The sequence below is a fragment of the Thalassophryne amazonica genome, chromosome 22 (genome assembly GCF_902500255.1).
Source record: "Thalassophryne amazonica chromosome 22, fThaAma1.1, whole genome shotgun sequence".
Taxonomy (NCBI): Eukaryota; Metazoa; Chordata; class Actinopteri; order Batrachoidiformes; family Batrachoididae; genus Thalassophryne; species Thalassophryne amazonica.
In genome coordinates this window covers 30,374,384-30,400,829 of record NC_047124.1, presented here as the reverse complement: position 1 = coordinate 30,400,829, position 26,446 = coordinate 30,374,384, and the positions used below count along the sequence as shown (strand labels likewise).

Here is a 26,446-nt window from a genome sequence, read left to right as displayed (position 1 = left end):
TGGACTGTAGGTGATGGAATCCCTAAATTCCTTGCAATTGAACATTGAGAAACATTGTTCTTAAACTGTTGGAATATTTTTTTCATGCAGTTGTTCACAAAGTGATGCTCCTCGCCTCATCTTTGCTTGTGAATGGCTGAGACTTTTGGGGATCCTCCTTTTATACCCAATCATGACAAAGGAACACCTCCATTTCGGAGTGTTAGAGGACAAGTTGGGACATGTCCAGCTCTCCACAAGTTCTTTTATACTCACTCAACTGGTAAGCACTGAAAGCCGAGATAGACATGTCCCAACTTGTCCTCTAACACTCCGAAACAGAGGTGTTCCTTTGTCTCACTTCATCAGCGAATCGGTCGTGACGCGCGAAGCCTCCGCGCGGCTTTCCATGACAAAATCTCTTGTTAAAAGTGAAATCTGCCGGGAAATGGCTGATGTCCAGGTCTTGTGATAACCAGAGAAAGAGCACACGACGGTCTCGTATCCACAGAGCCATCAGCTTAGAAATGATCCAGTGGTTTGTGCCGCATCGTCGCAGCTCGCAGTGCGGCGCACCGACCATGCTTAAAGGGGTCCTTAAAGCTGTAGTTAGAGTCCTTATTCTCTGTGAAGCCCTAAAATTTTCACTGAAACCCAGATAAATTTTTCAAACGGTTTCTAGGTGCCAGTCTCTAACAGCTTCTGAAAAAATTCTGATGGAAAAAAGTCCTTTTCATTCCGCCATTTCCAGACAATGAAAATCCGACGAGGGGGCGGGACCACTCCTTCCCAAGGCATGCTCATAGGCGAATGACGTCACCGACAGGCGTGGAAAAACTCACGCATGCGCACAAGGGTTCAAGCATGTCTGACGTAAAAACATATGAATGAAATCCATATAGTTTAAAAAAAATAAATAAATAACCGTTAATTTATGGACAGACCACGTATATATATATGGTGGTGGGCATGGTGGTGGCAGCATCAATCAATCAATCAATTTTTTTTTATATAGCGCCAAATCACAACAAACAGTTGCCCCAAGGTGCTTTATATTGTAAGGCAAGGCCATACAATAATTATGTAAAACCCCAACGGTCAAAACGACCCCCTGTGAGCAAGCACTTGGCTACAGTGGGAAGGAAAAACTCCCTTTAAACAGGAAGAAACCTCCAGCAGAACCAGGCTCAGGGAGGGGCAGTCTTCTGCTGGGACTGGTTGGGGCTGAGGGAGAGAACCAGGAAAAAGATATGCTGTGGAGGGGAGCAGAGATCGATCACTAGTGATTAAATGCAGAGTGGTGCATACAGAGCAAAAAGAGAAAGAAACAGTGCATCATGGGAACCCCCCAGCAGTCTACCTCTATAGCAGCATAACTAAGGGATGGTTCAGGGTCACCTGATCCAGCCCTAACTATAAGCTTTAGCAAAAAGGAAAGTTTTAAGCCTAATCTTAAAAGTAAAGAGGGTGTCTGTCTCCCTGATCTGAATTGGGAGCTGGTTCCACAGGAGAGGAGCCTGAAAGCTGAAGGCTCTGCCTCCCATTCTACTCTTACAAACCCTAGGAACTACAAGTAAGCCTGCAGTCTGAGAGCGAAGCGCTCTATTGGGGTGATATGGTACTACGAGGTCCCTAAGATAAGATGGGACCTGATTATTCAAAACCTTATAAGTAAGAAGAAGAATTTTAAATTCTATTCTAGAATTAACAGGAAGCCAATGAAGAGTGTGAATGTCTCTGACCAAACAATCAGAAACAGACTTCATGAGGGGGCCTGAGGGCCCGACATCATGCAGTGATGGCACTGGCCGGTACCGTGGAACAGAGGTGGGACAAAGTCACCATCAAGTCACTCTCAAGTCATGAATCTGCAAGTCCCAAGTCAAGTCTCAACTCAGCTTGCAAACAATTGGTGGTCATTATGACTTGAGACTTGACTTGGGACTTGCTGATTCATGACTTGAGAGTGACTTGATGGTGACTTTGTCCCACCTCTGCCATGGAATTTGATTGGCCATAGAGCACCAGAATTGGCAGGTCAACCACTGAGCACATGTGACAGATGTGAAAGGGTCTGGAGACACTGTGGAGAATGTTATGTTGCCTGCAGCATCATTCAGCATGACCGGTTTGGGGGTTAGTCAGTGATGTTCTGAGAAGGAGACATAGACCTCTACAGGCTAGACAACAACACCCTAACAACTATTAGGTATTGGGATGAAATTCTTGGATCCACTGTCAGACACTGGGCTGGGGCAGTGGGTCATGGGTTCCTCCTGGTGCACAACAATACCCGGCCTCATGTGGTGAGAGTATGCAGGCAGTTCCTGGAGGATGACGGAATTGATACCATTGACTGGCCGCCACACTCGACTGACCTACGTAAATCCAACACTTCTGGAACATTATGCTTCTGTCCATCCAGTGTTGCCAGGTTGCACTTCAGACTGTCCAGGAGCTAAGTGATGCCCCGGTCCAGATTTGCCAGTGTCGCACACCGAACAGTCCGCCCCTAAAAAGTCGGTCCGCCTTTTGCATCTGCGCATGTGTCATTTTGGACCACAGCAGCACATCTGAGACGGAGTCTCTTCACCCAAAGCAACCAAATGGATTAATGGAATTATTAACCATCAGATGACAAAAGTAAAACCTCTTAAATCATTCTAAAGTCAGTTTTAAGCAGAAACAAGGCTGTTTTAAGCAGAAACTCGATGAAATTCTGTAGTGCTTTCAAATGTCCGACGCACAGTGAACGCATCAGCTAGCAGCTCGTTTAGCCGCGTTTGATCACTTCCACCACCTTTTATGATGAACTAATGCTGAATTTATGTGGAAATGATTGTTGTACAAAAGCTTCAGATATCTGTTGCTGAGACAGATGATGACTGGTGTGCAGTTTGAAGCAGAAACGAGGTCTTAATCCATGAACCGCGTCATCAGGGGGGACTGATTTTTAGGGGGACCATTTGGTCAGCGACACTGGTTAACCAAAATAAAAAGTCATGAATAATACGAGGCTGTCGCTCCTCCAGTCCTGATACATACAGGAAACAACAGCATATAGTTCCTACAATTAAATTACTACACTGGCTCCAAAGATGCAGGGGTTTTTCTAAACCAGGAAATAGGGGTGCCATATCCCCTTGTTTTGGCTGTGCACCCCCTTGCCAAAATGCCAGTTTTTTTAAGCGTTATTCCTTGCATACAGCCAAGACTAAGCGATACCAAAGCACTATGGATTTTCAGTTGGCGCTTGATAGCTGGGCCTCCCACCCCACTAAGGGGTGGGGGGGTGAGCAGAGCTTTTCCTGACTGGACTGGGGCACAGCCAGATATGTGGCCACCCCTGGTGCTAAATCACTTGCAGATGACCTGATTACAAAAATGGCATGAAGAATCCGTAAACATGTCCAATTTCATGCAATTGCGATGCTCTGTTGTTGTTGTTATTGTTCCAGTCATTGCAGAACCCTCAGAATGCCATCACCATATTCTACTCCATAGGATGGAGAATCATTCTAGGATTACTGGGCATGTTCTTGCATGGTTGACATCATACCTGACCAGTCGTTCTCACTGTGTTTTGTACAACAACACCTCTAACCTTAGTGACATGAAATTTGGGGTTCCACAGGGGTCTGTCTAAGGCCCCCTGCTTTTCTCCCTTTATATAGCACCCCTATTTAACTCTGAATATGTGTTAGCCAGACCTAAAGTTGGTAATCTAAGTGGACCAACTAGTGGTTGTAAAAGTTCTTGTGCTTTGTTATTTTTCATTATTATCATGATGGGATAATGTGGAGTTATCTTTTAATTGATACCATGTGCCGAATATATATTGTGCTAACTTTACATTTATGTTTGACCACTTAATGTTGAGGGTTTGTCATGTGAAAAGATAAAAGACAGCTCTCCTTGGGGAATAAGATAGGCCACTCTCCCCATTTGAGAAAGATATGTTCATCTTGGCCAACCTTGGGTTAGATAAGTCTGGCAGCTGTATTGGAGACGTGATGAGGGTTATGACTGGCAAAATTGTTACTGGGACCCCCCACCCCCCAAGTGATCTAAGATGGAAATATTCTGAGGTTTTGCTAATGTGCTTTAGTGATGGCGGTAATAAAGACTTTCTCTTCCTTATTATTATTATTATTATTGTTAATATTATTATATTTTTCTGACAGTTGAGTATCCTCAAAAGTGTTAAATTTTTAGGTTTGCATAAATTTTCCTGTTTTACATTCCACTTTATATGATTGCTTTGTACTTTCACCATTAAACTCAGTACTAACAAACGGCTTGTAAAATAAGATTGCAACCATGACATGACCCCAAACCCAAGCCAATAAAACTGTATGGAGTCATCCGCTCTTTATCGCTAAGGGGTCAGGTTTCGGAACACAGGAGTGTCCATCCTTTTTTGTCCAGATTTACGGCAGAGGGCAAGAAGAGGATATGGGTTCGTAAAGATGCGAGACAGATCGTGAAGCTTTTACAACCACTTCAAGATGGGTGATGCTGCTGGGGTAGTTGTGTTGCTTTATGTAGCTCGCTGCAGCAGCACTGCCATTAACAGGATGCACGGTAACTGGCTGCAATTCAAATTTGCACAGGAGGGGGAAAACAAAAGTTGCTTAAAGTGAATAACTTTGGCTTTAAAATAAATATACAGATGTCACAAGGGTGGGCTTGTCTTACCTGGGGACACAAGCGGTCGAAGTCTCGCCTTCAGCTGCTTCTGGAGCCGGGCAGCAGAACTGGTGGAGCACTGTTTGGTTGCTGTGTGGAAACGTAGAAAACAAGATATCAGAAGGATTTAATAATGTTTAGTTAACAAGAAGCCCACTTCTGCTTTGGACATGAAAGAAACTGGAGTTTAAGTTCATTCCAACCTATACCTTTAATGTCAAAAGCACACATATGTTGATGTTAGAGGAGGAGGCACAGTTCTTTCCTTTGACGGAAGATAAATGAATGTGGCCGTGGGAAAAACGTAAATGTTGATGTTCTGTGAATGACATAAATGCAATTACATTACAATTAAATGTATCACATTTTATTTAAAAAAAGGTGTAAAATACAATATGCTTCTGGGGAGCATTAGCATGGCTAAAAACATTCAGCTTCACCCCCCCCCCCAAACTATGGCCCTCTTATCCCCGCCATTTTAAGCATTTTTCTTTAGTTGCGTCTCACATGCCTGGAATGTCCTCATCATCTCATTTTGGTCCTTCGCACTTTATTTTCAGTAAATGCTTCTGGGGAGCATTACCATGACTAAAAAAATCTTCATGCAATTTACACACTAAATAGTCACTGACTGGCCTCATGTGCTGTCAAGGTGTGCGCTGCCTCTCACTTTAGCATTCTCAGATTCAATGTCAACTCAACATTTAGCATTTCCTGTTTCAGTGTGCACTGAATTCCAGCGAGATCTCCTCTATTTAAGCGAGAGTTCCTTTTCTCTTTTCTTAAATTTTCTCTTCTTTTTTTTTAATTGAGGCAAACAAGTTAGACAGAAACTTTACAGAGGATAAACATAGCAGTGCAAAAACATCATAATGAAAAGCAGGTTAATATGCTCTGCTGTAGCTCTGCTTGTGCCACGACAGCGGAGTATTAATTTATATAGAATTGATCGATTCCTTAGTGGGCCAAAGCAAAACAAGTGCAGACTAAACATGTCCCAAGGGCCCCACATTGGGAAACACTGGTTGACAGACTTTGCCTGCACAACAAAATCCTTTCAGTGGGGTTGTGCGCATTTACGACTGATATGTTACCACTGAACCACTGCTAAACAGAAAGTAATGATTCATTTCACTAATTTAGGAGATTTTTTGAGCATTAACCCACTTGCTCTCTCTCTCTCTCTCTCTCTCTCTCTCTCTCTCTCTCGGACCACATTCAAGGCATACTTTGCTGATCCATTCCCCTTGCTGTTTTTTTCCCCACCACTGCTAAATCTGTAAAAAATGTTACTTATTTGTGAACACACTGTTAAATACTCAGAGAATAATGGTTTGTTTTTCTGATGGTAAATTTTTGAGATGAAACTCTCTCACACGCTCTCTCTCTCTCTCTCTCTCTCTCTCTCTCTCTCACGGAACACATTCTGTGCTTGTTCAGCTGTTTAGGTCTTCGTGGAGAAATAAGCAACTTCAGCTTAAAAATGAATGCAGAAATATTGTTTTAGCACAAAATAAATGGGTGCACAAAACCACCATCGGACTCAAGGTGCGTACCGGCCGCTTTGTTCTCACCATAAATGCGCATATTTGTTGGAATCATTTTAAATTGACCAGCCTGGACTTCAATCTGCCTAATGCCACGCCCCTGTTTCTGTACACAAGGTCATCTATTTGGTGTTTCATGATGAGAGTGCTGTGCAGAATGAAGGTGGTTATGAATAAGAGATGGCTCCAAAAGTGAACCCTCAGGGGTCGAGTCCACATCAATGATTTTTACGCGAGAGCATCAAATATGGCCATCGGGTATTGCGAAGGCTTTTCGTCCATCTGTCCGTCTGTCTGTGCTCAGCATAAGTCCAGTCCTATTACTGTGAGACTCTTGAAATTCACAGGGAACATTCTCCCTACTCTCCTGACATGGCTTCATCTGATATTTGATTGTGTCCAAAAGTCAAAACAACACTAAAAGGGACTTGATTTGAGTTGTGAGAAGACATCGCTGGACACCATTCCAAAAGGTGTTCAAGAAATCCTTCCAACAATGACAGAACCGCTGTGAAAAGCGTGTGCAGTCCCAAGGTGACTACTTCAAAGGAGATTAGGATTTCACACCACCAGATTTCTCACACCAACGGTTGGATACTTTTTGAATACACCTCATATTAGGCAGCAATTTGTACTCAAAGTTGATGTGACATAATTAGGAAAAGGGATCTAGCTACAGTTTTTTAATTTTTTTTTTTTTTTTTTTTTTTTTTTACGAACAACACCATTGTTAAAATAGTTTCTAAACTGATGACCTATACTCAACAAAAATATAAACGCAGCACTTTTGGTTTTGCTCCCATTTTGTATGAGATGAACTCAAAGATCTAAAACTTTTTCCACATACACAATATCACCATTTCCCTCAAATATTGCTCACAAACCAGTCTAAATCTGTGATAGTGAGCACTTCTCCTTTCCTGAGATAATCCATCCCACCTCACAGGTGTGCCATATCAAGATGCTGATTAGACACCATGATTAGTGCACAGGTGTGCCTTAGACTGCCCACAATAAAAGGCCACTCTGAAAGGTGCAGTTTTATCACACAGCACAATGCCACAGATGTCGCAAGATTTGAGGGAGCGTGCAATTGGCATGCTGACAGCAGGAATGTCAACCAGAGCTGTTGCTCGTGTATTGAATGTTCATTTCTCTACCATAAGCCATCTCCAAAGGTGTTTCAGAGAATTTGGCAGTACATCCAACCAGCCTCACAACTGCAGACCACGTGTAACCACACCAGCCCAGGACCTCCACATCCAGCATGTTCACCTCCAAGATCGTCTGAGACCAGCCACCCGGACAGCTGCTGAAACAATCGGTTTGCATAACCAAAGAATTTCTGCACAAACTGTCAGAAACCGTCTCAGGGAAGCTCATCTGCATGCTCGTCATCCTCATCGGGGTCTCGACCTGACTCCAGTTCATTGTCGTAACCGACCCTGTAGTCGGTGCGGACCAAGGTAGCTTAGCCGCCGTTAGTTACCCCCTGGCAGATCCCGAGCAGCCGGGAAAGCAGGCTGACTGGGTGACTGTGAGGAGGAAGCGTAGTTCTAAACAGAAGCCCCGTGTACACCGCCAACCCGTTCACATCTCTAACCGTTTTTCCCCACTCGACGACACACCCGCCGAGGATCAAATTCTGGTTATTGGCGACTCTGTTTTGCGAAATGTGAAGTTAGCGACACCAGCAACCATAGTCAATTGTCTTCCGGGGGCCAGAGCAGGCGACATTGAAGGAAATTTGAAACTGCTGGCTAAGGTTAAGCGTAAATTTGGTAAGATTTGTATTCAACGTCGGCAGTAATGACACCCGGTTACGCCAATCGGAGGTCACTAAAATTAACATTAAATCGGTGTGTAAACTTTGCAAAAAACATGTCGGACTCTGTAGTTTTCTCTGGGCCCCTCCCCAATCAGACCGGGAGTGACATTGTTTAGCCGCATGTTCTCCTTGAATTGGCTGGCTGTCTGAGTGGTGTCCAAAAAATGAGGTGGGCTTCATAGATAATTGGCAAAGCTTTCTGGGGAAAACCTGGTCTTGTTAGGAGAGACGGCATCCATCCCACTTTGGATGGAGCAGCTCTCATTTCTAGAAATCTGGCCAATTTTCTTAAATCCTCCAAACCGTGACTATCCAGGGTTGGGACCAGGAAGCAGAGTTGTAGTCTTACACTCCTCTCTGCAGCTTCTCTCCCCCTGCCATCCCATCATTACCCCATCCCCGTAGAGACGGTGCCTCTCCCAGACTACCAATAACCAGCAAAAATCTATTTAAGCATAAAAATTCAAAAAGAAAAAATAATATAGCACCTTCAACTGCACCACAGACTAAAACAGTTAAATGTGGTCTATTAAACATTAGGTCTCTCTCTTCTAAGTCCCTGTTGGTAAATTATATAATAATTGATCAACATATTGATTTATTCTGCCTAACAGAAACCTGGTTACAGCAGGATGAATATGTTAGTTTAAATGAGTCAACACCCCCGAGTCACACTAACTGTCAGAATGCTCGTAGCACGGGCCGAGGCAGAGGATTAGCAGCAATCTTCCATTCCAGCTTATTAATTAATCAAAAACCCAGACAGAGCTTTAATTCATTTGAAAGCTTGACTCTTAGTCTTGTCCATCCAAATTGGAAGTCCCAAAAACCAGTTTTATTTGTTATTATCTATCGTCCACCTGGTCGTTACTGTGAGTTTCTCTGTGAATTTTCAGACCTTTTGTCTGACTTAGTGCTTAGCTCAGATAAGATAATTATAGTGGGCGATTTTAACATCCACACAGATGCTGAGAATGACAGCCTCAACGCTGCATTTAATCTATTATTAGACTCTATTGGCTTTGCTCAAAAAGTAAATGAGTCCACCCACCACTTTAATCATATCTTAGATCTTGTTCTGACTTATGGTATGGAAATAGAAGACTTAACAGTATTCCCTGAAAACTCCCTTCTGTCTGATCAATTTCTTAATAACATTTACATTTACTCTGATGGACTACCCAGCAGTGGGGAATAAGTTTCATTACACTAGAAGTCTTTCAGAAAGCGCTGTAACTAGGTTTAAGGATATGATTCCTTCTTTATGTTCTCTAATGCCATATACCAACACAGTGCAGAGTAGCTACCTAAACTCTGTAAAGTGAGATAGAGTATCTCGTCAATAGTTTTACATCCTCATTGAAGACAACTTTGGATGCTGTAGCTCCTCTGAAAAGAGAGCTTTAAATCAGAAGTGCCTGACTCCGTGGTATAACTCACAAACTCGTAGCTTAAAGCAGATAACCCGGAAGTTGGAGAGGAAATGGCGTCTCACTAATTTAGAAGATCTTCACTTAGCCTGGAAAAGAGTCTGTTGCTCTATAAAAAAAAGCCCTCCGTAAAGCTAGGACATCTTTCTACTCATCACTAATTGAAGAGAAAATAAGAACAACCCCAGGTTTCTTTTCAGCACTGTAGCCAGGCTGACAAAGAGTCAGAGCTCTATTGAGCTGAGTATTCCATTAACTTTAACTAGTAATGACTTCATGACTTTCTTTGCTAACAAAATTTTAACTATTAGAGAAAAAAATTACTCATAACCATCCCAAAGATGTATCGTTTATCTTTGGCTGCTTTCAGTGGATGCCGGTATTTGGTTAGACTCTTTCTCTCCGATTGTTCTGTCTGAGTTATTTTCATTAGTTACTTCATCCAAACCATCAACATGTTTATTAGACCCCATTCCTACCAGGCTGCTCAAGGAAGCCCTACCATTATTTAATGCTTCGATCTTAAATATGATCAATCTATCTTTGTTAGTTGGCTATGTACCACAGGCTTTTAAGGTGGCAGTAATTAAACCATTACTTAAAAAGCCATCACTTGACCCAGCTATCTTAGCTAATTATAGGCCAATCTCCAACCTTCCTTTTCTCTCAAAAATTCTTGAAAGGGTAGTTGTAAAACAGCTAACTGATCATCTGCAGAGGAATGGTCTATTTGAAGAGTTTCAGTCAGGGTTTAGAATTCATCATAGTACAGAAACTGCATTAGTGAAGGTTACAAATGATCTTCTTATGGCCTTGGACAGTGGACTCATCTCTGTGCTTGTTCTGTTAGACCTCAGTGCTGCTTTTGATACTGTTGACCATAAAATTTTATTACAGAGATTAGAGCATGCCATAGGTATTATAGGCACTGCACTGCGGTGGTTTGAATCATATTTGTCTAATAGATTACAATTTGTTCATGTAAATGGGGAATCTTCTTCACAGACTAAAGTTAATTATGGAGTTCCACAAGGTTCTGTGCTAGGACCAATTTTATTCACTTTATACATGCTTCCCTTAGGCAGTATTATTAGACGGTATTGCTTAAATTGTCATTGTTACGCAGATGATACCCAGCTTTATCTATCCATGAAGCCAGAGGACACACACCAATTAGCTAAACTGCAGGATTGTCTTACAGACATAAAGACATGGATGACCTCTAATTTCCTGCTTTTAAACTCAGATAAAACTGAAGTTATTGTACTTGGCCCCACAAATCTTAGAAACATGGTGTCTAACCAGATCCTTACTGTGGATGGCATTACCCTGACCTCTAGTAATACTGTGAGAAATCTTGGAGTCATTTTTTATCAGGATATGTCATTCAAAGCGCATATTAAACAAATATGTAGGACTGCTTTTTTGCATTTACGCAATATCTCTAAAATCAGAAAGGTCTTGTCTCAGAGTGATGCTGAAAAACTAATTCATGCATTTATTTCCTCTAGGCTGGACTATTGTAATTCATTATTATCAGGTTGTCCTAAAAGTTCCCTAAAAAGCCTTCAGTTAATTCAAAATGCTGCAGCTAGAGTACTGACGGGGACTAGAAGGAGAGAGCATATCTCACCCATATTGGCCTCTCTTCATTGGCTTCCTGTTAATTCTAGAATAGAATTTAAAATTCTTCTTCTTACTTATAAGGTTTTGAATAATCAGGTCCCATCTTATCTTAGGGACCTCGTAGTACCATATCACCCCAATAGAGCGCTTCGCTCTCAGACTGCAGGCTTACTTGTAGTTCCTAGGGTTTGTAAGAGTAGAATGGGAGGCAGAGCCTTCAGCTTTCAGGCTCCTCTCCTGTGGAACCAAGCTCCCAATTCAGATCAGGGAGACAGACACCCTCTCTACTTTTAAGATTAGGCTTAAAACGTTCCTTTTTGCTAAAGCTTATAGTTAGGGCTGGATCAGGTGACCCTGAACCATCCCTTAGTTATGCTGCTATAGACGTAGACTGCTGGGGGGTTCCCATGATGCACTGTTTCTTTCTCTTTTTGCTCTGTATGCACCACTCTGCATTTAATCATTAGTGATCGATCTCTGCTCCCCTCCACAGCATGTCTTTTTCCTGGGATCTCTCCTCAGCCCCAACCAGTCCCAGCAGAAGACTGCCCCTCCCTGAGGCCTGGTTCTGCTGGAGGTTTCTTCCTGTTAAAAGGGAGTTTTTCCTTCCCACTGTAGCCAAGTGCTTGCTCACAGGGGGTCGTTTTGACCGTTGGGGTTTTACATAATTATTGTATGGCCTTGCCTTACAATATAAGCGCCTTGGGGCAACTGTTTGTTGTGATTTGGCGCTATATAAAAAAATTGATTGATTGATCGATTGATTGATTGACTTGAGTGGGCAAATGCTCACATTCACTGGTGTTTGGCACGTTGGAGAGGTGTTCTCTTCACGGATGAATCCCGGTTCACACTGTTCAGGGCAGATGGCAGACAGCGTGTGTGGCGTCGTGTGGGTGAGCGGTTTTCTGATGTTAATGTTGTGGATCGAGTGGCCCATGGTGGCGGTGGGGTTATGGTATGGGCAGGCGTCTGTTATGGACGAAGAACACAGGTGCATTTTATTGATGGCATTTTGAATGCACAGAGATACCGTGACGAGATCCTGAGGCCCATTGTTGTGCCATACATCCAAGAACATCACCTCATGTTGCAGCAGGATAATGCACGGCCCCATGTTGCAAGGAGCTTGGAAGCTGAAAATGTCCCAGTTCTTGCATGGCCGGCATACTCACTGGACATGTCACCCATTGAGCATGTTTGGGATGCTCTGGACCGGCGTATACGACAGCGTGTACCAGTTCCTGCCAATATCCAGCAACTTCACACAGCCATTGAAGAGGAGTGGACCAACATTCCACAGGCCACAATTGACAACCTGATCAACTCTATGCGAAGGAGATGTGTTGCACTGCATGAGGCAAATGATGGTCACACCAGATACTGACTGGTATCCCCCCCAATAAAACAAAACTGCACCTTTCAGAGTGGCCTTTTATTGTGGACAGTCTAAGGCACACCTGTGCACTAATCATGGTGTCTAATCAGCATCTTGATATGGCACACCTGTGAGGTGGGATGGATTATCTCAGCAAAGTAGAAGTGCTCACTATCACAGATTTAGACTGGTTTGTGAACAATATTTGAGGGAAATGGTGATATTGTGTATGTGGAAAAAGTTTTAGATCTTTGATTTCATCTCATGCAAAATGGGAGCAAAACCAAAAGTGTTGCGTTTATATTTTTGTTGAGTGTATTATGTGGCACATATAATTTTGTTTTTTTTTTTCCATTTCAATTTGAAGTTATGTTTTAAAGGAAAACATCTTTAATTGAAATCATTTTTTAATTGTTAACCTCTATTGTGGCTTTATTTGTTTCTATTACACTGATTTTTTTTAAACTAAATTGTTGTAGCTTTCTGGTCTATCTACTGCTCTAAGCAACATGTTTGTCATTATGTCCCTCAGCAGTCTGCACTCAAGGTTCTTGAAATGGAGCAATATCTCCACCTGGTGGACATTTGCCATGAATGCAGGTACAGTAGAATTTCAGCAAGATCTCATGTTAACTTGACAAGGGGTGGACCTGATTAAATATATTTAAAAATTTATCAGAACAAAGAGGATGTATCATATTTTCCAGAGTATAAATCACACCAGAATGCAAGCCACACCAGTTAAAAAGACTTCTTAAAGAGGAAAAACCCATATACATTTCACACCAAAGTTGTATAAGTCGCACTTTTTTCAGTAGTATCAACTCATTCATTGGGGATTTTGTGCAGTGTTGTTGTTCTTATTACTGACATTTATTCTGTTATTACTGGAGATTATTGCTTTGATTCCCATGAAAGTTCTACATTACTATAATTATTATTGCGAATAATAAACATATGATTTTTCGATGTCTAAGTCACACGTGAGTATAAGTTGCAGGGCCTCCCACACTAGCATGCCCTGCCAAAACAAAACGCGACTTATACTCCGCAAAATATGGTATATAAAATGTTAATGTGCATGTAAGGAGCTTTCCACCCTCCATCCAATTGTCCTTCCTTTCATCTTGCTCTCCAAATTTACCATTTCTGAGGCACCATCCATCTCCTACTTCAATATCGGTCTATCCCAAAGTGGCTTTTCCACCTATCTTCCATCGTGCTCCGACACCCCTTCCCCCTGGATGGCGAATTCCGGGTGCTGCAGCCCCGGAGTGTGTGTCTATGTGTGAATTGTGAATTTGCTCAGTTACTCTTGCTGTCAGAAGTTGTAACAGGAAAAAAAAGGAGCAGTGGACATTCCATACATCAGATCCTGTTCATGGACATGGGGCATCAAGAAGGATGCAGCAGAGCTACAAAGGCTTTGACAGTGAAGCTAATAGTCCCATTTCAGTTGTGAGCAGCTGCCATCCCTCCATTGGCTTTTGATATTTTTCCTCAGTCAATCTCAGCGACCTCATCTCTTTCTCCTCACCCGCGCCTCCACCCAGCAGAGCACGGGGAAAAAAGAAAAAAAACGCCCTCCTGTGCTGCTTCAATCTATCCTCCAAATTGTAACCACACAACAAACAGCATCCTTTGAACAAGTGGTCCCTGCTGTCCACCGCAACATTTTCACAAAAAAGCAAGATTGGAGACAAGGAACGGGATGGAGAAAAGAGCGACAAACAGTGCAGAGTGGGTGGGACATTAAAGTCACACTGGCAGTGTTAATTTCACACTGTCAGTGTTAGTTTTACACTGATGATTTTACTGTGCAAATGAATAACTATGGACAAGTTGCACTGTTTTAATGCTGTAGTGATAAGATGACTGTGCTGCTTAATGTACAACATAAATAACATTTATAATGCTGATGTAGCAGTTCCTCAGGAAAAGAAAGAAATTTGCATAATTGGAAACATAAAACCCCTAATTGGAACATATTTTACACATTCACAGCAAAATATCTAACTACGCCTCTTACACATTCATCTTCCTAAGCAACAGTTTAAGCATTAACAGTGAGTTAAGTTTTAACTGTGTGTTGTAACATTTTATTAATGTGTTTAGTTAATGCAGTATTAAGCGTTAATTAATGGTGATTAAGAAATAATTAATGTATGTTGTAATTATTTGTTAATTTGTTTGTTAGTTCATGCAGTAAGCATTAATTAATGGTGGATTAAGAATTACTTAATGTGTGTTGTAATCATTTATTAATGTTGTTTGTTAGTTAATGCAGTATTAAGCGTTAATTAATGGTGAATTAAGAAATAATTAATTATGTTGTAATTATTTGTTAATTTATTTGTTAGGTCATGCAGTAAGCATTAATTAATGGTGGATTAAGAATTACGTAATGTGTGTTGTAATCATTTATTAATGTTGTTTGTTAGTTAATGCAGTATTAAGCATGAATTAACTATGAATTTAGAGTTACTTAATGTGTTGTAATCATTTATTAATGCTGTTTGTTAGTTAATGCAGTATTAAGCATTAAATAGCAATGAAGTAAGAGTTAATGTGTGTTGTAATCATTTATAAATGTTGTTTGTTAGTTAATGCTGTATTAAGCATTAATTAACAGTGAATTAAGAGTTAATTAATGTGTGATGTAATTATTTATTAATGGTTGTTAGTTAAGGCAGCATTAAGCATTAATTAACTCATGTTTGTAGTCACTTGGGAGGAGCTCGGCGTCAAGCCGCTGCTCCTTCAAGTCGAAAAGAGCCAGCTGAGGTGGCTCGGGCATCTTTTCCGGATGCCCCCTGGACGCCTCGCTGGAGAGGTGTTCCAGGCACGTCCCATTGGGAGGAAGCCCCAGGGAAGACCCAGGACACGCTGGAGGGACTACGTCTCTCGGCTGGCTTGGGAACGCCTTGGGGTTCCCCCGGAGGAGCTGGGGGAGGTGTGTGTGGATCGGGAGGTCTGGGCGGCTTTGCTTGAGCTGCTGCCCCCGCAACCCGACTCCGGATAAAGCGGAAGAAAATGGATGGATGGATGGATGGATGGATGTAGCAATTATTTATTAATGGTGTTTGTTAGTTAATGCAGTATTAAGCACTAATTAACAGTGAGTTAAGAGTTAATGTGTTTTGTAATAATTTATTCATGTGCTTATGTTAGTTCATGCAATATTAAGTAGTAACATTGAATTAGAAGACAGCGGAGGGGAGGCCAGTGAGCAGGAGGCCAGCTCAGTGGAACAACAGGTGGCTGACTTCCTGCAATCTAAAGGTATTCAAATGGACTGTAATAACATTGAAGCGTGCCACCCCCTGCCCAGGAGAGAGGATGGAGACAAGCGAGCAGTTATAATGAGGTTTGTCAACAGAAAACATAAAATGGCATTGTTAAAACAGGGACGGAAACTTAAAAGGAACAAACGTATTCATCAATGAACATCTGACCAAAAGAAACGTAGACATCGCCAGGAAAGCTCGTCTCTTAAAAAAGCAGGCAAAAATTCAACAGACATGGACATCCAACTGCAAAACATTTATCAAATTGAATGGAACACCAGAACAAGCGAAGGTTATGGTAATCAGGAACATCGAGGAACTGGACAAATACGACCAATAAGGTATGAGGACACAAACACATCACAACACCATGACACAGACCAGAGGAACATATTCATCTACTACATCATCTACATCTGGAGACAAGAAGGATATAACTCACAGGATTGCTGATCATGGAAAAGTAGAACTGAGAACATTTAAATACACAGACCACAATGTACTGGACTTGGAGCACGATATAGACCCGGACAATAATTTCTTCTCAAATATCAATGACAGTTGTTGCTATTATACAGATGAACAGTTTAATCGGATCATTAAAACGGATAACAAATGATCAATAATCCATTTCAACAGCAGAAGTCTATATGCAAACTTTAACAACATTAAAGAATATTTAAGTCAATTTAAAAAAATATTTAACATAATTGCTATATCAGAAACATGGATCAATGAAGATAAAGGAATGGATTTTGAACTGGATGGATATGAATTTAATTGTGTAAACAGAAAGAATAAGAGTGGAGGAGGAGTGGCTGTGTATGTGGATAAGAACATGGATTATAAAATAGTAGACAATATGACAACTGTGATTGATAACTTATTAGAATGTATAACTATTGAAATATGTGAAGAAAAAAGCAAAAATGTATTAGTCAGCTGTATATATAGAGCACCAGGATCTAGTATTGAAACATTCACTGACTGTATGGGAAAAATGTTCTCAAAAACTAATCAAAAAACTGTGTTCATTTGTGGTGACTTAAATATTGATCTGCTCAATCCAAATAAGCATAAAATAACAGATGAATTTATCAGTATAATGTACAGTATGAGTTTATATCCAAAAATCACCAGGCCAAGCAGAATTACATCCCATAGTGCTACATTAATTGATAATATATTCAGCAATGATATTGAGAATAACACTGTGAGTGGATTATTAATCAATGACATTAGTGATCATCTACCAGTTTTCATCGTTTATAATAGAAACCATCGGCGGAATCAGCCAGAGGAGAAAATAAAATACAGGCGAGTGCGGACTGAGGAAAACATGAACACACTAAAGAAAGATTTACAGGAGCAAAACTGGGAAAAGGTATACAGTGAAAGTGATGTTGATAGTGCATATGAAACTTTTTTATAAATATTTACATCATTATATGATAAAAATTGTCCAATTAAACAAGACTACAGAAAACAAAAAATCCAAGATCGACCATGGATGACGAAAGGGTTACGAAATGCATGTAATAAGAAAAATACACTGTATAGAGAATTCATAAAACTAAAGACTAAAGAGGCAGAAAATAGATATAAGAAATACAAAAATAGATTAACTAATATTATACAGGTATGTAGGAAGGAATATTATAGTAACATATTATATAATAACAAAAACAATATTAAAGGAATATGGGATATATTAAATAGCATTATCAAAAATGGTAATAAAAAACAGAGTTACCCTCAGTATTTCATTGATAATAATGTCAAGAAGGAAAATAAGGATGAGGTAGTCAACGGTTTTAATATTTTTTTTGTAAATATTGGACCAAGCTTGGCAGAAAAAATTCCCGATTCCCAACCTGAGGATTGGGATAATAATCTCATAGAAAGAAATCCCTGTTCAATGTTCCTCACAGCAGTGGATGGAAATGAAATTATAGACATTGTGAATAGTTGTAAATATAAAACATCTACCGATTTAAATGAAATTGATATGGTGGTGGTAAAACAGGTCATTGAATGGATTGTAGAACCATTAACATACATCTGTAACTTATCATTTCAAACCAGTAAATTTCCCAATCAAATGAAAATAGCTAAGGTTGTGCCGCTGTATAAGACTGGGGATAGACACCACTTCACAAATTATAGACCTGTTTCTTTGCTTCCACAATTTTCCAAATTATTAGAAAAGTTATTCAATAATAGATTAGACAAATTCATAAATAAACATAAATTACTTACTGATAGTCAATATGGATTCAGAGCACATAGTTCAACATCACTTGCATTAATAGAATCAGTTGAGGAGATTACAAACGCCATAGACCACAAATTACATTCAGTTGGAATATTTATAGACCTTAAAATGGCTTTTGATACAATCAATCATGACATATTAATCAGTAAACTTGAACAGTATGGGATTAGGGGGTTGGTGTTGCACTGGGTGAGAAGCTACTTACAGTAGCTACTTACAGTAGCTTACTTACAGTAAGTTAGCTAAGTAACAGAAAACAGTTTGTGAAGTTGGGGGAATATACATCATCATGCTTGGACAATGCTTGTGGCGTCCCACAGGGGTCAGTATTGGGTCCAAAACTGTTTCTAATTTATATAAATGATATTGTCAATGTTTCCAAAATATTAAAATTAGTATTATTTGCAGATGACACAAGCATTTTTTGTTCAGAGGGGGATTTGCAGGAGTTACTGAGGAGGATCAGTATAGAAATGGGAAAATTGAAAATATGGTTTGACAGAAACAAATTATCATTAAACTTAAGTAAAACAAAATACATGTTATTTGGCTATTGTAATACAGACATACAGGTTCAGTTACAAGTCGAGGGGGTAGATATTGAAAGGGTACATGAAAATAAGTTTCTGGGGGTGATAATAGATAAGATAAACTGGAAGACTCATATAAAACATATACAAAGTAAACTGTCAAGAAGCATTTCAGTTCTAAACAAAGCGAAACACATTCTGGACCACAACTCACTCCGCATTCTTTACTGCTCACTGGTTTTACCATATTTACAGTACTGTGCAGAGGTATGGGGTAATACTTATAAAGGTACAACACAATCACTATCAGTAATGCAGAAAAGAGCTATAAGAATTATTCATAATACTGGCTATAGAGATCATACAAATCCACTATTTTTACAATCCAAATTCTTAAAATTCACAGACTTGGTTCATTTTCAAACAGTACAAATCGTGTATAAAGCAATAAACAATTTACTTCCAGCAAATATTAAAAATATGTTTTTAACAGATCAGGGGATTGCAGTCTGAGGGGGAAATTTAATTTAAAGCATCAGTGGGCACGAACAACATTAAAAGGTTTCTGTATTTCTGTCTGTGGGGTGAGGATGTGGAACAGATTGGGAGTGGGGCTCAAGCAATGTCCAAGCATGAACCAGTTCAAACAGTGGTACAAAAATATGTTTTTTTCTAGGTATAGGGAGGAGGAAGGGTAATGAGGGTTAGGGTGTTTTTGTTTTTTGCTTTGGCTTGTAAATATATAGTATTTTGTATGTAAGTAGGTATGTGTAGGTGTATATTTATGTTTGTGTATATATATGTGTATATATGTATATGTGTGTATATGTGTATGTATGTTGATGTGTGTATGTATATATGTATGTGTATGTGTATATATATGTATATATATATATATTGATATCGGTTTAGGTGTGTAGGAATCTATGTGTATATGTGGCAAAGGGTATCACTGGTTGTGGGGAAGAAGGGGTAGGGATAAATAAGCTGATGCTTCACCCTACCCCTTTTCGGACATGTTGGGTACACAGTAGGAACTTTTTTTGTTGTTGTCTTTACTGATCTATCTTGTAATTGTTGTTGTATCAAATGTTCGAAATAAACAGTTTTCATTCATTCATTCATTCAATTAAGCATTAACTCATGTTTATAGTAATTATTTATTAATGGTGTTTGTTAGTTAATGCAGCATGAAACATTAATTAATGGTGAATTAAGAGCTAATTAATGTGTTTTGTAATAATTTGTTAATGTGTTTATGTTAGTTCATGCAGTATTAAGCTTTAACAGTAAATTAAGCATTAACTCACGTGTGCAGTAATTTTTTAATGGTGTTTGTTTGTTAATGCAGTATTAAGCATGAATTTACAGTAACTTAACAGTTAACTAATGTTTGTAATTATCATATATTAATAGTGTTTATGCTAGTGAATGCAGCATTAACAGTGAATTAAGTGTTAACTACATAATTGCGCCTTGGGGCAACTGCTGTTGTGATTTGTCGCTATATAAATAAAATTGATTTGATTTGATTTGATAACTATGACCTGTTCAAATGGAGAAATTGGACAATGCAGCCCAAACATTCCTGCCATCTTTAAAGTTTAATAAGTTAAGACTAACAGGCCAATCGTGGTTTTATTAACAATTTATTTTTTGTTTTGTGTATTTGTTGGTGGTTTTCATTTTCACTTGAGTTTCTGTATTAAAAACTATATTGCATCATGTGATGCATATTGCCTGAACAGCTACGGCAACATCAATGTCACTAACATTCCCAAGCTATCAGTGCCTGCTTATTAGCAATAATGGTACTAACATACAAAGTAACTAATACGAAAAAAACGGAAATACTGTAGCACCAACTTCTTAATGTTATCTCAAATATTTGTAATACTATGCTCAGAAAGGACAAAAACAGGGGCTAACACCACTGCTAGCGGAGCCCTGGACTCACTGAAATACTACCTGTCACTCAAAGTTTCACAACCCATAATTATTCATAACTTTGCTTAGAATCACTTAAACTGGTGAGTTATATAAAAATCTACCCCCTCCCCCATAAAATTGTCACAAACAGGGAAGCTAGCTAAAGAGACCAAAAGGTTTTTTTTTTTTTGACTGATTATTTCTACTGTTAAGTCAGACATTTTAACATGGGGCTCTATTGGTATTGACTCACTTTAGGAGACAGCCTCAAGTGGTCATTTAAAGAACTGAAGGTTTTCCACATTGGCTTCATTTTTCAGTACTGGAAACTGGGGCTTGAAAAGTACATCCAGACTGTGTGACACATCTTGATGAACAATAACATGCTGTAAATAAACGCTAAAGAAGTACAGCGCTCTGAAGTGGGTTTTTTTTTTCCTATAATCCTGTTTCTTTGTTTCATCTTTGCCTTATAGGTTTTTCTTTTTGTTCTTTGGCTTTCAGTATTGTTTTGGGCGTCTCTCTCCTGAATTTTAATGCTTTCCAGATGAAAAAAAAAATCTTGTGATCCTTTATTTGTTGAAACCACTTGGTTGGACCCTCCTTCAAAACACAAAATTCCCACTAATGAGGAGACTGTGAACTATCCAGGCTCCTAGATTTACAGCAAATCTTCTGTTTGTGTTGTCACTGTAACGACAGTCGACTCATTCCAAAGGTTCAAGATTACACCAATATTTACTCTACAAGGCTGAAACGTTTGAACGACTCCACACGCCGCTGTTTGATCAGCACAGGCCCTGAGATTAAGCTCAACTTGCATGGCCTGCTTTCTGATCTTCCACACCACTGAGTCAGTTCCCCTGCTGGTGTAAACTCACTAATACCACCTATAAAAAAAAAAATCTATAAGCTTTTATAAGCTCTTCCGCACGCCGGCTCGCTTTGATGGCCGGATCATCTCGGCACAGCGGTTTGGTTTCACTTTGTTTTAACCTCCCGTATCTAATGTGTTTGTCGATGCTGCTCCTCATTGTGTTGCATTCGGCGTTGCTGTGTCAATAGCGCCGTGTTTGATTCAGTTTGGCTGCAGGCGGAAAAGATCCGTGCACGCTCAAGTGATGCACTTTGAAGCAGGTGGCAGAGCGAGCGGGGGATCAAAGCCTGCAAGAACTGATGGATTCCTTTTCACACACCATTTCCTTTGCAACCATTAAAACAAACAACAACAAAAAAGAGGTGCTGCATGGATGTATGGAAATATTCTGCAGCATTTCAGCCTGCCTCTAGTGGCTATATAGGATAAATGAAATTACTGCCCCTGGAGAGGGAAAATATTTGTACAGTAGCGGTGAAATCCTTCTGTAAAGCACAGTGATTGAGAATAAATGTCCTTGAAGGTCAAACCACATTACTATTTACAATGAGAAGAGAAAGCAGTTATCTGTCTGTACATATATGGTCTTTGCCTTTCAGCTGCTCCTGGGTTTGATTCAGGTTCACCACAGCAGATCACAATACAGATCTGCATTGAGATTTAGCACACATTTTACACCAGATGCCCTTCCTGATTTTATATACATATTTACATTAAAGAAAGATGACTAAAGTATATTGCGATGTTTGCTGGTGGGTGCATAAATATTGATGTGAACAGATTACGTGAAAAATAGAAAACAAGTATGTATAGATGCGTTAAAATTATTTCACAGGATAAATTGCACAGTTGTGCATGTAATAAAGCACAAAAGGTGACGGTATACGTAGTTGATAATGCAAAATCAGCAGGTGACTTTGCTGGATAAATTGCACAGTTGTGCATGTAATAAAGCACAAAAGGTGACGGTATACATAGTTGATAATGCAAAATCAGCAGGTGACTATGGAAGATAAATTGCACAGTTGTGCATGTAATAAAGCACAAAAGGTGACGGTATACATAGTTGATAATGCAAAATCAGCAGGTGACTATGGAGGATATATTGCACAGTTGTGCATGTAATAAAGCACAAAAGGTGACGGTATACATAGTTGATAATGCAAAATCAGCAGGTGACTATGGTGCTGGAAACATTTTGAAGTATTATACAGTCTGACTGCGGAGGCCTTCTGTTTTGCACCAAGAGTGCGGCAATCTATTACTGAAGGAGCAGCTTAAGGCTCCCACACTCTCACGTAAGGGGTGAGAGGGGTTGTCCATAATTGATGTCAGCTTAGCTAGCATCCTCCTCTCACCCACCATTTCTATGGGGTCCAGAGTGCATTCCAGGACAGAGCCAGCCCTTCTGACTATTCTATTGAGTCTCTTCCTGGCCCTCTCAGAACTTCCACATCCCCAACAGACCACAGCATAAAGTATGGCTGATGCCACCACAGAGTCATAAAAGGTTTTCAGCAGTGTCCTGCTCACAGCAAAGGATTTCAGTCTCCTCAGCAGGTGAAGACGACTTTGGCCCTTCTCCTAGAGGACATCTGCGTTCCGTGTGAGGAAAACCCATATACAAGTTGCACTGAAGTATAAGTCACATGAAAATTCAGTAAGGTATATCTTCTATTATACATTCCAAATCTAAAGTGGAACTCTACTAGTGTATACTATGGTACATCGAAATATCTAAAAAAAAAAAAAGGATAGAGCCACTTAGTTGTCCCATAGGAACTCTCCCTACCCACCTAAGCGACTCAAAAACATCGACAGCATGTATATAAGTGACATTTACACAATCAGGGTAGTAAACAACATATACAAGAAATATAGTTACTACATAATATTATAGGAGTTATCCTGTATGAACACTTTGGTTTCAGGAGCTAAGATTGTCGTATACATCTACCTAGTCTGTAGACTTGTTGTTAAACTAAATTATAGCTAGTAGGTTAAGCTATAAATCTGGTTATGTTATTATAGAAACAGAAGCTATGACGTAATATATTTTAGTTTCTATCTAAAGGTCACCCTACTAGCTAGGTTATGGATTGCTACTATAGGAAGACAAATTCCATATTCTACATGCTTTCTAATGGAAACCCCAAACTTAGATACTATCTATTGATATTTATTAAAGAACCCTTTAAACTGAAGAACCATTAAAAAAAATCTACACCATGTAAAATAAACGTGCAAATCTCGAAAGTAGGCTAACTATAGCCAGATGAGCTACTGTTCATTTAGCCATTAACTAGCCTAGCATACTTTGCTAGCCAACAAAGCTAAACAAAGCCGGTAACTGGCATATAAAGCACAATAGCGTAGCTTCACTCTACAATAATGGTCGTAACAACAAATACATATAACAACAAATGCAAACAATAGTGTGTATTAACATTAGCTTCCCAAACAGAACCGACTATGTTGTCATTAATTTGGCAATTTTGCGCATTGCTGAAGTGTACTTCTTCTTAGTGGCATTTATTCTTTTATTATTGAAATTTATTTTGTTTAGTCAAGTGAAACTTCTATATAAATAGTTACTGTAATTATTTTGATGAATAACAAATTCTGGATTTTTTCCAGTAGATAAGTCACGAGGCCTCCCAAACTAGAAAAAAAAGTAAGCTAACCGCGACTTATACTAAAGATTTAAAGATTGTAGTTCGGTCAAATGAGAGCTTTATCTTCAAATCAAAAAAAGACACTAAGAGGATTTACTTTAACACAGTCTGGTAAAAGGGCTTCTGAAAATATAGAAATCAAATGGTGGCTTGTGATGGCGTGCACATGTGCACGGCTTTGTGGGTTTAAAACAATTATCAGTCCGTAAAAAATCCTTCAAATCTTTGGTGTCAGCTCTGCAGCAGGCGCACAAGAGGATCGCTGTGAAATCACACCGTGTCAGTCCCTTTACGTGCACACGCGCTATGAATTTTAAAGATGCTCCCTTAAAGGTTTACATCAGCCGTGGAGTCCTTGGCAGTCCCGAGCGGCTTAATTTACCTTTTGCGAGCAAAAGACGGGATCAGATTTCCCTCTGAGGAAAGCAGCACAGGAGGACGGGATCATCCTCTTGTTCAAGCCTTTAAAAAAAACCCTCAGTTTAAGGGATGTTGCAGCACAGGAGGACGGGATCATCCTCTTGTTCAAACCTTTAAAAAAAAAACCTCAGTTTAAGGGATGTTGCAGCACAGGAGGACGGGATCATCCTCTTGTTCAAGCCTTTAAAAAAACCCTTCAGTTTAAGGGATGTTGCAGCACATAGGTCGGCTCAGGTGCTGCAACTTTTCTTCCAAAACTGAATCTCATTCATCCAAGTCATAACATTTTAATACATTTTTTTCATTAAATAAGAGACTTCTCTTATTTAATAAAAAAAAAATTATTTCAACAATGTTGGTTTAGCTTGGCTTCTGTTTTGTGAATTTGTGTTGCTAAAATTCAGTATATTGTGCTTTATATATATATGAGCTATATATCACATCTCACGTCTTTATATATATATATTGTGTATTTATATTTATATTTGTAAACTTTTTTTTCACTCTGTGTGCTTCCTACCCTGTGTGCTGCTATACAATGCTGCTGGAAGCTCATTTTCCCTGAGGGAGTCTTCCCAAGGGATTAGTAAAGTTCTAGCCAATCTAAGCTTATGTCTTAAAAAGAGGCATGACCTTGACCCCAATGACTGACCTTTGATAAATCTGACTTTGCAAAGATCATTTGCAATGCACCTACATAGGAATGTTAAGGTTAGTGGATAGGCTGTACAGTGACAAATCAATAGCCCAGTCAAAAGACAGCAATCAGTATCAAAGATCAGCAATCAAGAATAAAACCCTGGGATTCAGATCAAAGATGAGCAACCGTCATCAAAGCTCAGTTATTTGGATCAAAGATCGTATTCATTATCAAAGGATAGCAGTCAGGGTCAAAGTTCAGCAATCAGGATTAAACATCAGGGATTCAGATAAAAATTAGCAATCAAGGCCAAAGACCAGCATTTGGGATTAAAGGTTTCCGATTAGGGTAAAAAATGAATCATCAGGATCAATGATCAAAAATTAAAATCAAAGATAAGCATTTGGGATCAAAGCTCAACAATTAGGATTAGAGCTGTTATGATCAAGGATCATCAATTGCGATTAAATTTCAGTGATTTGTATCAAATATAGTATGAGCAATCAGAATCAAAAATGAAAAGTCTGGAGTAAAGGTCCAACTTTTGCAATCAAATAAGAGAAAATATTCAGTGTCAAAGGTCAATCAAAACCCAGTGATTAGAGTCAGAGGTTAGCAATCAAGATCAAAGGTGAGTAGTATAGATGAAGGCCATGATCAAAATCAAAGGTGAGTAATATGGTTGAAGCCCATGATCAGGATCAATGCAGATTGATATGCATGAAGGCCATGATCAGGATCAAAGGAGAGTAATATGGATGAAGGCCATGATCAGGGTCAAAGTAGAGTAATATGGATGAATGCCATAATCAGGATCAAAGGAGAATAATATGGATGAAGGTCATGATCAGGGTCAAAGTAGAGTAATATGGATGAAGGCCATGATCAGGATCAAAGGAGAGTAATATGGATGAAGGCCATGATCAGGATCAAAGCATATTAATATGGATGAAGGCCATGATCAGGATCAAAGGAGAGTAATATGGATGAAGGCCATGATCAGGATCAAAGGAGAGAAAATTGGATGAAAGCCATTATCAGGATCAAAGGAGAGTAATATGGATGAAGGCCATGATCAGGGTCAAAGGAGAGTACTATGGATGAAGGCCATGATCAGGATCCATTATTGCCCACTGTCAAATGTACTTTGACACAGATCCTAACTGTCCAGAGCTGATGGACAAAGCTGTATTTGCAGATCGGCAGAGATCGAACTGAGGACAAAAATTTGGTTTGTGCCTCAATTTAAATCATAGGGTATTTGTTATATGTCGGACGCAGCTCGGAGAACCGACCAGCGTTTGAAGGACCCAGTATGAAATAAGCAGAGCACGGT

The 26,446-nt window shown here is 39.5% G+C and overlaps 1 protein-coding gene across 2 annotated transcripts in view; it reads right to left on the bottom strand.

Moving 5' to 3' along the window:
- Positions 1-26,446, bottom strand: part of iqsec3a (IQ motif and Sec7 domain ArfGEF 3a) — a 310,387-nt gene that overhangs the window by 246,533 nt on the left and 37,408 nt on the right. For both annotated transcript variants that reach the window (XM_034163070.1, XM_034163071.1), the window contains exon 2: positions 4,678-4,758. In XM_034163070.1, the coding sequence (XP_034018961.1) occupies positions 4,678-4,758 (81 nt within the window). The remainder of the gene's footprint in view (positions 1-4,677; positions 4,759-26,446) is intronic.